The 14,727-nt window shown below is 35.9% G+C and overlaps 1 protein-coding gene across 2 annotated transcripts in view; it reads left to right on the top strand.

Moving 5' to 3' along the window:
- LRRC7 (leucine rich repeat containing 7) overlaps nucleotides 1-14,727 on the top strand; it is a 460,161-nt gene that overhangs the window by 387,518 nt on the left and 57,916 nt on the right. The window contains exons 21-22 of one of the 2 annotated variants that reach the window (XM_036256050.1): nucleotides 2,647-2,787; nucleotides 11,431-11,550. In XM_036256050.1, coding sequence (XP_036111943.1) covers nucleotides 2,647-2,787; nucleotides 11,431-11,550 — 261 coding nt within the window. The remainder of the gene's footprint in view (nucleotides 1-2,646; nucleotides 2,788-11,430; nucleotides 11,551-14,727) is intronic. The other variant, XM_036256051.1, reaches the window with a different exon arrangement.

Below are 14,727 nucleotides of genomic sequence, written 5' to 3'. Positions count from 1 at the left end.
TCTGGGAAGGAGTGAACTAATACATGTGGGTGTGGGTGTCAGTTTCTCAGTGTGGAAATTGGTTCTGCCTTGCCAAATATTTCATCAGAATGTCTGTTTCAAATAGGTGTGCTCAGTCCCATTGAAGGGAGCCGCATCAAAGCCTCATGACTGGCTGTCAGTGGGAGACACCTGGTCAGTTGTCACCATGCCTTACCTCAAGTTATACCCTCCATGTAGACAGATAACTTGGAGGGCGAAAATATTTGGGGCCAAATAATACAGTACAGTTTGGAAACTCTGGCCTCGTGTAGACACGACCATACGTAACAGGGTAAGACGAACTAGTCAAGAAAGGTTATAAGAAGCTTTTCAGAGCATATGTACAATAACTAGTAATTCGAGGCAACAGAGGAGTGAGTGGAAACAAAGTATAAAAAAGAAAAGACAAATTCTGAACATTTGGTACCATCCTTTATTTACTGGTCTCCCAACTAAATGGTTTCTCTCCTTTGATCAGAGCTCCTGAACAGTAGGTGATTCCTCTCACTGGAGCAGGAATTTGGAGAGAGGAAGATAAGACTGTGGGAGGGGGGTTTGGATCACCAGACGGCTGGAGGTCCTGCCTGTCCCAGGTCCAGATAAATAAAAGTAAATTCATGCATTTCCCCTTGCTGTGACAGCACCTCCCTTTTTAATTAGCCTCCATGTCTCCCTTGTTTTCCTAATTTTCTTACTCTGTCTTTCATTTCTCAGAGTAATTTTAATGTATGTTCAGTACCTTCTCATTTAATTCTAAGACATTAAATTACCTGAGAGAATTGCTTCAAGCCATTGGATCCTAGAACCTCTTCTTGTTTTCTCCAAGTAACATTTCCACCCCTCTCCGTTGAGTCACTGAACTATTGAGGCTGTATCTTATTTAAAACTTCCCAGCTACTCATCAAGATGAATTTGGGGTTCTGGAGCACAGACCTGTCATGTAATACTAGTTTTGACACAGGTGCACTACTGAGCCTTCTGTCCCAAGTCAGACCGCACCAGACCCATGCTGTGCTTCTTTCCCAGTGACACTGAGTTGAGCGATTTGAACCCTGGAACTTAAATAGTGGCCCTGGAAGCCCTGAGATCTCTGTCCATTCCTCATACAAGAAAACTGCCTAGAGGCCTAGTCATTGGATAAGTAACAGCCCAACGTGATGTTGGTGAAAGATGTCGTTCGGTACTTGGAGAGGCAGCTCCAAGTACTACCCTCCATAAAAAGATGCTTGTTTTCTCCTCTCGTTGAAGCTCCAAGCTCAAGCTTGCACCGCAGAGTCCCATGTGACTGGGAGAATCTGAAACCGAACCCATGTGTCTGAGACGGCTGCTCTTCTCTGGGAGCCCTGGAGTACTAGACTAGCGTGGTTTTAAACCTTAAGGGATCAAGTGCTAGATTGAACTGTTCAGGGTCCTTTTCAATTTTGGCATAGTGACAATGAAAAAACTCTGGATGACACGATATCAAATCCGTAACAAATATGATTGGTAGGTAAAGCACACCATCAAAAATAAAATAGTCTTTCAGTTGAGTTCAGTGAAACTTTGATGCTAAAATTCCTCACTTTGTAAATAATGTCCTAGAGGAAAATAGTTTGTCTACCTTAAGGTTCAATAATATTTAGTTTTTTAAAAGGATACTAAGTTAACTTCTGCAGATTTTTTTTTTCAAAATAAGAGAATTACTTAAAGGATCAAATGCTGAATTATTACATTTCCAGGATATGTGGAAAGTGGAGGATGTACCGATGAAAACCATTTGATGACCAGGCATCCAGATTGTCCTCATTTTTAAATGAAGTTGTGTAGAAAAAAATTAGCAACCAGACACTTGTAACAACTTTAGAAGGGTAGCCACAATTAAAATATCACCAATTGCTGATAGTTATTTAGGTCTATTATATAAATAGCATTAATAATTCAAATCATAATTCCTTTAGTGTCATTATAAAACTTCTCCAATTTAAAAGTAATTTTTAAGAAACAAAAAAAAAGAAGGTAGAATATTTGGATCCTCATACAACTTATTTGACTGGTTTGACTACATTAATCAGTAAATTCAGTCAGCCAGTGGTCAGATTGAATGAGTTTTTGACCAGCTCTCTTTCTGAGTGGCTGTAATTAAGCCTGTAGACTGAGGGGAACAGGGGAGTGTTTGGGCTTTCACATCGCAGTGCATTAGTTTTAAGGCAGAATTAGAAGCTAGTGTTTGTCTTTTGTATGTGATGAACTCATAATGTGAAAGAGACCATGAGATTTACAGCTGACACAATTGGACTGACTTCACTATTTAAATTTCTTTAATTGACTACCACAGATAAACAACATTTGTCCAAAATCACTACCATCGTGATATGTGAGACAGATTTTTATGCCTTTGAGTTAGCAGCAAATGTGAAACAATGTACCTTTGCTTTTTGTCGTTTCTGTAGTTTTGGATGGTACTCATTATGTGCATAACTAACACTGTTGACTGTATGCTTCTGTCTGAACGAGTGCATGTTTTAAAAAGAAAGTTACTGTTTGCTCGCTTAAAGTTAAATGTTACAAATTTAAACATGTTCATGTAATAATCAGTTTGTTGAGCATGTGTTCACACCCTGTCACATGATTATTTCCTCTACTCAGAATGCTGCTTACAAACACAACACAGTTAACCTTGGCATGCTGCCCTATGGAGGTATTTCAGCAATGCATGCAGGCAGAAGCATGACTTTAAACTTGCAGACTAAGTCTAAATTTGATCTACAAGAACTACCTCTTCAGAAAGTAAGTATGGACTGCCCCACATGTGTCAGCATACCAAAGCCAGTTTATGTTTGCACACTTAATGTGTTTAGGCTGTACAGAGAACCCTGCTTATAGACTCTCAAGGGTCCATAAAGCACAAGGGCAAACAATGTAGAGCCTGAACTCTTCTTAGATGCTAAGTGGATATTTGTAGCTACACTGATGATCAGGTTCCTGCTTTACAGCTTTGCTTTTTGGATTGAGCAGGTACATGGCTTTTTGTGTTGCTTTAAGGGTCATGTTTCATGTTATTCGTTTTCTTTTTTTTTTTTTTCTTTGTTTTCTCCAGATACATATATATATATATATATATTTTTTTTTTTTTAGATAGCCCTATCTTCTCTTGCTAATGCCTTCTAAAGACAGAGCTAGAAATTATTAATGGATTTCTGTTGATTCCTTTGTAAAAGATAGAGTCCTAAATTAGAATGGAAATTAAGTGGTCGACACTTCTAAATGCTTTTTCAGCCTATTTGCTTTGCAGGAAATATTATACAGAAGTAAAACATGAGAAACAAGTTTGTGGCTTTCTCGAACAAATTGTTGTTCATCCTAGGCTAATGGAAAAGTAGCAAGGTCACATAATTTTAAAAGAAAATGTAGGCTCATTTGAAAGGGAATACACTGCAAGAGGAAACATTTCCATTGCCAAAAGAACATTTCTCGCTCTTTTATTCAGGCAAAACTAAGAATGCATATCTTACCTGTTTAAATTGATGAATGCCTTCTGTCTTGGTTCCATTTTGATGGAGACTAATGAGTCATTTTTGTACAATATGTCATTATGACTTTTTTTTTATTAATATAGTCATCAACCTAGCAATTTTTTATGAAAAAAAACAATGCAAAGTATGGATAGCAGAGTGACAATAACCTCCAAACACTTCTCTCCTAATAAAATTAATAACCATATGGAACAAACTCTCATTCCAGCAAAATGAGGGTCAAAAGATCTCAAATTCATGTTTTATTGTCAAATTAGTCTTAATAGCAATCCCTAACTCTGGATTGTTTGCTTCCTACTGTGAGTAGTAAAATAAAATCAAGGAGACATTTATATTCACAGATTTATGATCACTTTGGAAAAAAAAAAAACTAAATTAAGAACATTTTAATGTTGTGTTTTCTCTGTCCTTGGTCTCCTGTTTCAGGACCAGTGGTGTGTGGCTAACGTCCTCTCTAGGGAGAAAAGTAATGCCATGATTTGTGATGTTTGCCAATGTCAATGATAGAAACATTCCCTTTACAGCTGGTTTCAAACCGCTAACTTAACGTCATTGGACTCAGAATTGGGGTTTGAGTACAGATGGTTCCCGTGAGCTAATCCAAGTCGACTTGAACATACCACTGTCAGCAGAGCCCAGCATTAGTGGAACCTGTTCTTCGTGTTCTCTTAGGTGCCCAGGGCTCTCATCCTCTGCCCTAACAAGACCAGTTTTCTAAAAGGCCTTGAAACTTATTTGTACTAAGTACTAGATGGGATGTCACAATTTTAATAGGCACCTTTCCTGGAGGACTTAACAATTAATAGAAATCAAACCCTTAAACTAAAATGGTGGAATTTCAAAGTTCAGTAAGATGAGAGAGGTCTTGATATGAAGGAAGCTATTGCTTGAATCCCTTGACATTATAACATATGAATAGCTCCTTATTTTGCCTAATGTTTAACCCTATTTACTCATCATTCTGTAAAATAATACAGATGGCCCTGGCTGGTTTGGCTCAGCAGTTAGAGTGTTGGCCCGCGCACCCAAGAGTCCCGGGTTCAGTTCCCGCTAAGGGCACGTAGTTCATTTTCAGTTTGTCCCCAGCCCACGTTGGGGTCATGTGGGTGGCAGCCACTCGATGTGTCTCTCTCACATTGATGTTTCTCTCTCTCTCTTCCTCCTTCTCTCCCTCCCGCTCTATCTAAAGATAAATGCAAAAATGTCCTTGGGTGAGGATAAAAAAAATAATAATATAATACAGATATATTCAGTGCTGAAAAAGGCAATATACTTTGAAGTACTCTTTCTGAATGTCTAAATTATCTTCAGATACAATTTAGGTATCTGTGTATTTCGATATTAATTTTCTTATGCTGTTTGGGGTACCTTAGAGAATGGATTCGTTAACAATTACTATAGCTCTAGAATAATCTATAACAGGAATATTGCAGAATTATATTTACAGACTCTTCAACCTCCCTCAGTTGGGCACAGAGATGACCTAAAGGAATTTTCTCTGGAAGCTACATTAAACTGAGAACCAAGAATAATTCAACTACTGAAAGATTCCACCTGAAAATGAATTATCATCAATAGTGCACGATCCACACAAAAAGAGACAGAGAGGGAGAAACAGAGAGACAGAGAAGATAGGATGGAAAGGAACACAGGCAGGGCAGCTATTCTATTACCACCAAAAGATTGTATGACGCAAATTACCAGTGTAAGACCTCTAAACTTTAGGCCCTTAGGCATGTGGGACAACTTTCTGACCCGGCCTCCTTTGCAGGAACTTGGTCATGTGTGGGTGCTGGGTGGTGCTTACTCAGTTCTGAGACTACTCCAGTCTCTGCTTCCTCCCACAGAGTCCAGCCTCATTCTCTGCCCCTTCACCTTGGTGTGCAGGTACCTCTGTTCCATGGAGCTTCTGTAACTTAAAAATTTGCGAGGCTTGCCCATCACTCTCTTAAAGACACAGCCTCTCAGATTCTTTCTCCTTGGATCCACTGACCATTGTTGCTAACTGGTCCCGGGCCGAGGCTCAGTCCCTGAACTCTTTTCTACAGGAAAGGCGAGAGACAAAAATCATTTTCCTTTGATTTACAAATGCATTACAAAATCAATTACAACATTTTTGCTACTTAAGATCATAAAAATTAATATCATAGTTTTACGATTTCTTTGCAGCCCCTAAATGTTTGTTAGCCACGAGAATTTTTAGCCACTAAATGTTTGTTAGCCACTAAAATACCAAATAATATCAATGTATAAACGCATTTTCAGCAGATAAAATTGACAAAGCTGTTCATTCTCCCGTGGAAATCCTGGCACTGTCTTTTTATTCATAAAATTTCTGAATGATAATACTGCCATCTCTAGTTCGATGCTCTAGCCAATGACTCCAGGGTATCCTAGAAAGAATGAATGAAGTATCCTAAGGAAACTAAATTAACATTTCAGTATTACAAGCTAAGCAAGGGAAATAAACTTGCAGTATACTTTTGTGCGGTGGTGCCCTCCCGAGGGAATATGCAGAGGCTGAAATCCAGGCTCTTTTCTCATGCTCCCTGCTTGCCAAGCCTTACCTCTTGCAGGTAGAAGAAAGGAGCACCTTTGTGTATTTCCTCTGGCACGCACCCAGAGAAGGGGGCCTTTTTGCGATTCCTGCCCTCCCTCCCCGTCTCCATCTTGGTAACTGACAGAAAGGACCATTTGTGTGAGCTGAGATCCTGACTCACCACATTATTTCTTTTTTGGTCTGGATTTTTTAATTTACCAAAACATATCTAGTTATTTTTTTTCTCAACTTTCTTTAAACAAATTTTTAGTAACTATTTGTGAATGAAGATGGAAAAACTCATTTTTTATGAATTACAAGTTAAACATAGGTTATCTATACTATAAAAAATAAATTACATTTTCTAATGTAATTTTATGAACCTCTTAAGATATTAAAATAATGTGAATAAATACAGCAAAATAAGTTTAATAAACTTAATTTTCTTTAATATTTTCATTTATTAATGATTATTCCTTTAAAAAATCAATACTTATGATCAGAACATTCAAGACATAAATCTGCTGTTAAATTACAAAACTGTTATTTTATTTATTTATTCATTCATTCATTCATTCATTCATTCATTTATTCATTTACTCATTTATCATTGATTTACTGCCTCTCCAAAAAGCATTGAAGGCAACTTTCTATGATGTTATTAATGGTTCCATGTGCTTCTTCGGATGTGTTTTGTTGTAATTGAACTTAGCTATTGTCTTGAAATGTTATGTTATCAGAGAGAAATATAATACAGTTGACCCTGAACAACATGGATTTGATGGGCAACAGATCTACTTATATGTGGATCTTTTTCAATAAATACTGTAAATGTATTTTCCTTATGATGTTCTTAATAACATTTTATTTACTCTAGCTTACTTTATTGTACGAATACAGTATATAATACATATAACTGAAAAAATATGTGTTAATCAACTATTTGTATTATCAGTAAGGCTACCAGTCAACAGTAGGCTATTAGTAGTTAAATTTGGGGAGAGTTAAAGTTGTATGTGGATTTTCAACTGCATGGGAGTTGGCACCCTTAACCCCGTGTTTTTCAAGGGTCAGCTATATTGTAAAATGTCTATTCAAACTACATTTTATTATCCAGATTAATGGTAGTATAAATATTTTGATAGAAGAAGAACAAAGAATAGACTTATTGAGAATCTACTATGTACCTGGTACCATGAGGTACTTTAAAAATGTTTTTTCACACAACCCTAACAAAAACCCCCATAGGAAGTATTTATTTACATTGTATAGAGGAGAAATCTGAGGCTCATGTGTCACAGAAAAGAAGTCACCTGTATTCTTACTGTTTTACTACAGTAACCCCTCACCTAGCATAGTGGCAGCTAGAATTTGAATCTGACTCTGCTTGGCACCCAAGTCCCTGCCGGTTCTACTCTATGATGATGCCTTCTCAAATGTTTGTAAAACCTGACATTTCCTTAGAACATAACTCATAACAGTTGATAAAGCTCTTCTATATATGCTATTATCTCACATCATCTTTATAACAATTCAGAAAAGTAGAATATATTAATTTGCCCAAAACATATCATGACCCAAATTATTCCCTATATACTACAGATACATGCTTTCTTAGTTAGCTGAGCCTAATAAATGCTAGTACTTACCTTGCACTTCCTAAGAACTCAGTATCACCAAGAAATATGCTTGGTAACAGTGAAAAGCCAAAGGCTGTGAACCCAAGGAAATCATAAATTAATCATCCATGCTACTGCAGCCCCAGAGACAAGTAGGGATGTGGAGGAAACCACTGGCCTTTTCTAACTCCCCATCTGCAGGTATCCAGCTGCTAATATAAATAGCGTGGTCTCTTCTACACTGGAGCAACTGAAAATTTGTTTCCTTTCCTTTTTCATTTTTAACTTCTACAACCATATTATCCCATAGCACTTAGTGCTTATTGGCTTATTAAAACAAACACTAATATAAATTATAATTTCAAGGGAAAAGATGCTGAAATTATGGAAATATATGCATTAAATAATATTTTCATAGAATTTTGCCTGGAAGAAGATGGCCTCAGTGTCTGTTTTATTAGTTGATACTCATTTCACTATATTTTGAATTAGATAAATTTAAATAGATCTAAGTTTAGCTTATATTGTCTTTATAATTCCTGCTCTTTTTCAATAAATATGCAGGAAAAGAATAATATAACAATAATTTCAGTGGATAAAATCATTTGTAATGCATTTTTTGAATCTATGATAATGCCTTTCATGAACTATGTGACAATTACTAAGCAAAACGGATCCTTGAGATCTTAAGGGATACATTCCAAGACCTTTACAATGTGCCAAGTTCTAATACCATGTTATATAATTTCTCTAACAAAATGCAGTAAGTAAATTTCCCAAGCTTTTATTGCAACCATCAATTAGCAGGCAAGAGTGAAGCCACAGGATCAACTAAGTTCAGTTACTCTTATGTGTGAATCCTGTACATGCACATGTACTCACATATGTGTGCACACTCATATACATGCTCATACACAGATATAGAGAGACACATGCATATCCATGCAGTTATGTCTCAGTAAAATTAGGAATTACTTCTTCCAATAGACATCTATGATCATTCACAACAGTCAAGATCATAAATGTTAAATCTACAAATGCCCACAGCAGTCTTTGGGCCAACACCTATTTAGCAAAACTTTGACTAGTATTACTGAATTTCTTAAATAACTTTTATTTTTTCTCTAAGTCACACTGACCATTTTCTCTATTATTTTGAAATATTAAAGATCTACAGACTTTAGAAGCTGAGAGAATAGTGCAAGGAAATGGTTTTCCATGTCCTTTAGATTTAATTGGTTATCTGTGGTGAAAATTAGAAGAGTTATTCTTAGTCTTTTAAAGTACTAAATAAAAGGTCTCAAGGGTGGTACTAAAAGTAATTGAATGAATAACTGGACCTCAATTTGGTTATTTTCTCTGAAATAATAAATTTCAACAGTGATAACTTTATTACATCTTTTTTCTATTTTTCAATTGCTCCTTTTAACCTTCTGTAGAATTTTAACAACTGAACAACTCCATTCATACACAGTTCAGCAGCACTTTATCAAAAGCACAATTTTTTCTTAATGGCTGTGTTCCTTTTGGAAAAGAATGTGAACCTACCATACAATTCACTTTTGGGTTCCCCCTTCTCAAACATTAATCAATTGTTTCCATGCTCTATTTCTGCACATTCAAGTCACCCCTAGGATGTCTTACCTAAAAACAAAAAGACCAGGACATTCTTGAAACTAATAAAGAAAATTGCTTTCAGACAATTTCTTTAATCTTGCTGTCTAGTGAAAGTAGTTCTTTATGTGTCTGCATGTCTTTGTTTCTTTTGACCATAATATAGAGAAATTGGTGTGGTTGCTGATCCTAATTTTTTTAAAAAGAGATTGATTTCTAAACTAATGAAGAGACTGTATCATCATGATATTAGGAATTTAGCTTAATAGTTTTAGCCTCTTTTTTTTACAGTAGAAAGAATTTTGGAATTCTCAGTTGCTCTCTCTCTCTAGGAGTCATGTTTGGCCAGCTGAACCAAGTTGAGTGGAAGAAATACAGATGGGGTGATATGGAGAAAAAAAGATACCTGTGTTGAATTCTGGCCACTCCTCAAAAATCTGTATTGCACAGACCTAGCCAGATGAACACATTTATTATCCCAATTCACTGGTAAAGAAACCAAGCCAGGAAGACCATGGGCCCATAATGCCTACCCTGAATAATTATATTTTAACTGCTTAATTTTAATAATTTGAGTTGTCATATATTAATATCTAGAAAAATTGTGTGTGGGCATATGCAAATATATTAATCTGGAAAAGTAAAGACTAGAAAATCAGTGTTTAAAGATAAACAGATGGACATTGAAGAGTTACTGGTTATTTTCAAGTAACATGTACTTGAAATGTGTTATCTATATTTGTTTTCAAAGAAATACAAGGAAATTCATCCCTAGCTAATCCAGGAGCTTCCATTCAAATACCGTTTTTTCTCTTTTTTTGCACTTTTTGATAGGCTCATGAAAAAGAAATTCACATGGCCAAAGTATAAGGGAAAAATTGAATTAGCTCCTTACTTTTCACTGTGTCCATTGGACCTTAAGAAAGTTTCATCTAGTGTCATAATAAATCCTATTCTCAAATAGTTTCAAGCAATGCTTTTTAAAATCTGCATGTAGTCAGAATTCAGATAGGGTGGTCATATAATTGTTTTCTAAAGAAGAACAGCTAGGACTATTCCATATACTCAGATGAAGCCTGGCAAGCAGACCCTCTCTGCCAAGTTATGAAGAGAATGGTCCAGTCCTTCCATTGGAGGGCAACACACTCTAACCCAACTTTGTTTATCTGTAGTATCCTTCAAAACATCTGCATAAGATGGAATAGGGAACACTAAACATGATATCTCACCCACAAGAATTCCCCAGGAAATCAAGTAGTTAGTACCTGTATATCCTGTAGGTCAGGGGAGGGGAAAACCTTTGTAAAAAGTTCATCTGCTTTCAGAAGAAAAATATCCCATTGTTCTATCTCGCCATGCTGTGTGATTACTTGCTATTACTCAGGTCAGACTATGGAGGACCCCACAAATATCTAATATTAATAATAATAAAAAAAACAGGGGACTATTATTTGCTAAAAATAATGAACAGTAAATCAGCAGAAATAAAATATATATATATAAAAGAATTTAAAGTTTGATGCATAAGTAACATAAATTTAGAATTAAAAGTCTAAATGTAGATTTATTTACACTGTGATTCTACTGGTACAACATTTTTTATGTTGTTGTAATTTTTCCCTCAAAGCTATCTGTAGATAACAGCATATAACCCTATGTTAGTGTTAACACCACTTTGGATTAGTGCAAGACATACGCACCCAGAATCACTACAGCCTTATAAAATTTGTTTTAGGCTATGGTTTGTAATATTGAAGTTACATACTGTGTTTATATGGTTCCGATTTATACTTTAAATGGTAATATACTAAAGAAACAAGCAAGCTTTAAATGTTGTGGTTTTTAGCAGTTGATTAATTTAATCTGATCGTTTTTATTTGGGTACTGTAAATAATCTCAATTCTAAGATTGTTATTTTAGTAGAATTTCTCACTGCTTCCAAAAAGCTGTCAATGTAGAATTTTTTACTGAGTAAAAACTGTATAATAATACTTCCAGTTCAGAATATATGTGTTTCTGCAGTTAAACAAAATTAATTTTACCATAGTCATTAGGGACTCTTTTCAGAAAACTATGATAAACTTCTATTACATCACTAAAGAATGCCATACCATTTTTGCAATAGACCCCGTCTCAGCAAAGCAACATTTTAGACAATGGACAAGAAGATGTTTCTCCTAGTGGCCAATGGAATCCTTATCCTCTTGGGAGGCGGGATGTACCTCCGGACACCATTACTAAAAAGGTAACAAATTTTAAATTAATGGCACAAACCATGAACCTTGCCCATCCATTGTAATATGTATGTCTTAACATCCTTTCTAACTTTGTGATAAATTTAGGCTAAATATTACCTCACTATAAGAAGATTGGTTAACTATAAGTACATTGAAAAGGATGAAAAATGAACATTGCCAAGTGTTCAGAGCTGGTAATAAGTGTTTATAAACAACATTCTGCTGCCTCTCTGCAGATACTGTCACCTCTTACTCGTGCCTGACATCCATCTTTGAAGGGCAAGTACAGGACATATACTTCTGACTTTCTTAGCATCAGTATTAGGGTGTAGCCAATATGCATGAAATGAAATTTGACTACAAAAAGATCCATTCGCATTTCTAAAGTTGTAGTCATCCATTCATCCAGTCATTCATTTAATAAACACTTAGTGAACCAAACAGAGCTATGTTTTGAGTAGTTGCTAAATGTTGGGGAACAAAAATGAGTAAGATATGGTGTTTTATCTCTAGGACCTTTTAGTCTAATGAGATAGGCTGAGTGATAAGTAGGTAATTATAAGACTACATGGTAAGTTGCCATAAAGAGTGTTTTAAAAAAAACCTGAGAACCCTGGCCGGTTTGGCTCAGCAGCTAGGTTAGAGCATCAGCCCACTGACCAGTGAGTCACGAGTTCGATTCCGGTCAAGGGCACATACCTCAGTTGCGACTCGTCCCCAGCCTTGGTTAGGGTCATGCAGGAGGCAGCCACTTGATGTGTCCCTTTCATGTCAATGTTTCTCTCTCTCTCTCTCTCTCTCTCTCTCTCTCTCTCTCTCTCTCTCTCTCCCCCTCCCTCCCTCCCACTCTATCTGAACAAAAGTGGAAAAATGTCCTCCGGTGAAGATAAAAAAAAAAAAAAAAAGAACATGAGAAGATAATTGCAAGATATACGAGGGACAAGGCATTAGTATTCCAGAACATATTTTTGAATGCCTACAAATCAATAAGAAAAGACATACAGTAGACTATTTTAAAATGGTAAAATACAAAGTGGAATGAGAAGAGTAAATTAATATTTTTTAAAACTGAATTTTTTAAATGAAAGAAATGCAAAAAAGATGCTAGCTTACACTTACTAGATCTGGAAAAATTAAGTTTGAAAAATTGAAGTTGTTGCAAGTATAAGAGCAAGGGAAACCCTTTTGTGCTGCTTGTGGGAATGAAAAGCACAATCACCATGGTAACAAATTACCTTATAAGACCAAACATGCCCACATCCTATGTTCCAACAATTTTCTTCCTGAGATATTCTAGAAAAACTCCTGTGCATGTCATTAGATACTTGTAATATTTAGAATAGTTGAAAACTGGAAAAACCCAATGTCTATAATCAGGAAGTGTGTACATAAATTCTGTTGTTCACATAAAGGACTATTTTACAGCCATGGAAATTAGTTAACTGTAATTATGATAATGTATATAAATTTCAAAAATATCAGTTGAGTGAAAAACAAGTTTCAGAAGATGTCACATATCAAAAATACCATATTTATAAATCTCAAAAATAAGTAAAATTAAAATATATTGTTTAGGCATACATACATGAGTAAGAAAACTACTTTTATAAGGAAATGATTATCAAAAAATTTAGGATTACGGTTATCTCTAAAGGGGAAACTGGGGGTAGGATGAGGGAGGAAGCTGGTATTATTGGTACTGTTCTATTTCTTAAGTTGAACTCTGTGGTGTTTCCACTCTAGTTCTTAAGTTCATTAGTGTTTATTTTATAATTGTGCTTCATAACTTTCATATATACCACATAATCACAAACTTGCTTTGTAGCCTAGGTGATGATTTCCTCCTTGATGATGACTTCAGTGCTTTGAATATATATATTTTTTTATTTTTATATATATATATATACACATGTATATATATTAAAATTATTTACCCCGAGTAGTTGTTAACACCCTGATTTGCAGGCGTTACACGTGTTATTAATCTGCCTATTGAGCAATATTCAGCAGTGCAGATAATTATAATGGAGTTTGATCAGCACTGTGAAGACGGATGCAGGGCTGTGAGGGCGTCTGCTGAGTGAAGAAACTAAAGAAAGCTGACCGTGAAGAGTGGTGTAAAATAAGCTGTAGGGATAAGCAGAAGTCAAATCATGCTGAGCTTTATTGTGAAGAAAATGGGAAGGGAAACATTGAACTATTTTAAACAGGGCAAAGACGTGATTAAATTTTTCTTTAAAGAGCACTGATAGCTTTTCAGCGAAGGAATTGGAGAGAGTAAAGATTAGGGGCAATTGAACCAGTTAAGAAACCTCTATTGAAACCCGAGGGAGAACAAATGGAAGCAGTAGGTGGTGGAGATTCAATATATTCTTAAACGTTACACTGGACGTAGGGCATAAGAGGTAAAGGGCAGTTTCAGGATTGATACCCAGGTTTCTAATTTGGGCAGGTGAGTGATGAAATGTACCGAGATGAGAAACACAAAAAGAGTAATAAGTGGAAGTGGAGGAGGGAGGGCTTACATTTGAAATGTGGATTTGATGTATTGTTGGAGCATCTGGGTGGAAATGGTTAGTGGATATTTATCCATATTTATCTGAAATTCAGGAGAGAAATCTTAGCTGGAGATACAAACTTAGCAATTAGCAAATTGAGTGAGATAGATGACAGAACTCCGTGGAACACTAACATTTAAGAGATATTCATAGGAAGAATAGAAAAGGAATCGTTTTTTCAGTATGGTTCTTTCCATTGCAAGTTACAGAAAACTCAAGGGAAACAGCCGTGAACATTAAGGAAATGCTGAGCTAACATAAGAAGCAGGCAACATGTAGGGTAAGGCTCAGATTTAGTTTTCAGCTATATAATATTAAATACTTAGGTTATTTCCCTCCTCACTCTTCCATTCATACTGTTGTCTTCATCCCGAACATTGGTTCACCTGATTACAGGGTAAATAGAGACAGAAACCTAAAAAGCTCAAGAAAGCAGTTTCCTTTTGAAAGAAAAGACAGAACTATGGTGGAATCTGGAAGGGGAGAGTTAAGATGGTAGACGTCTGATCAGATGTAAAGGCCGATGGGAAGAACCCATCAGTGAAGAGGAAGTTGAAACTCTCAGACAGGAAAGGAGGAAAATCTGCTTCTGTATGTGGAAGGAGGAAAGGATGAAACTGATGGCCG

The sequence above is a fragment of the Molossus molossus genome, unplaced genomic scaffold (assembly GCF_014108415.1).
Source record: "Molossus molossus isolate mMolMol1 unplaced genomic scaffold, mMolMol1.p scaffold_m16_p_12, whole genome shotgun sequence".
Classification (NCBI taxonomy): domain Eukaryota; kingdom Metazoa; phylum Chordata; class Mammalia; order Chiroptera; family Molossidae; genus Molossus; species Molossus molossus.
Note: the sequence above shows the minus strand (reverse complement) of the source record. Positions and strands in the feature narration are given on the sequence as shown.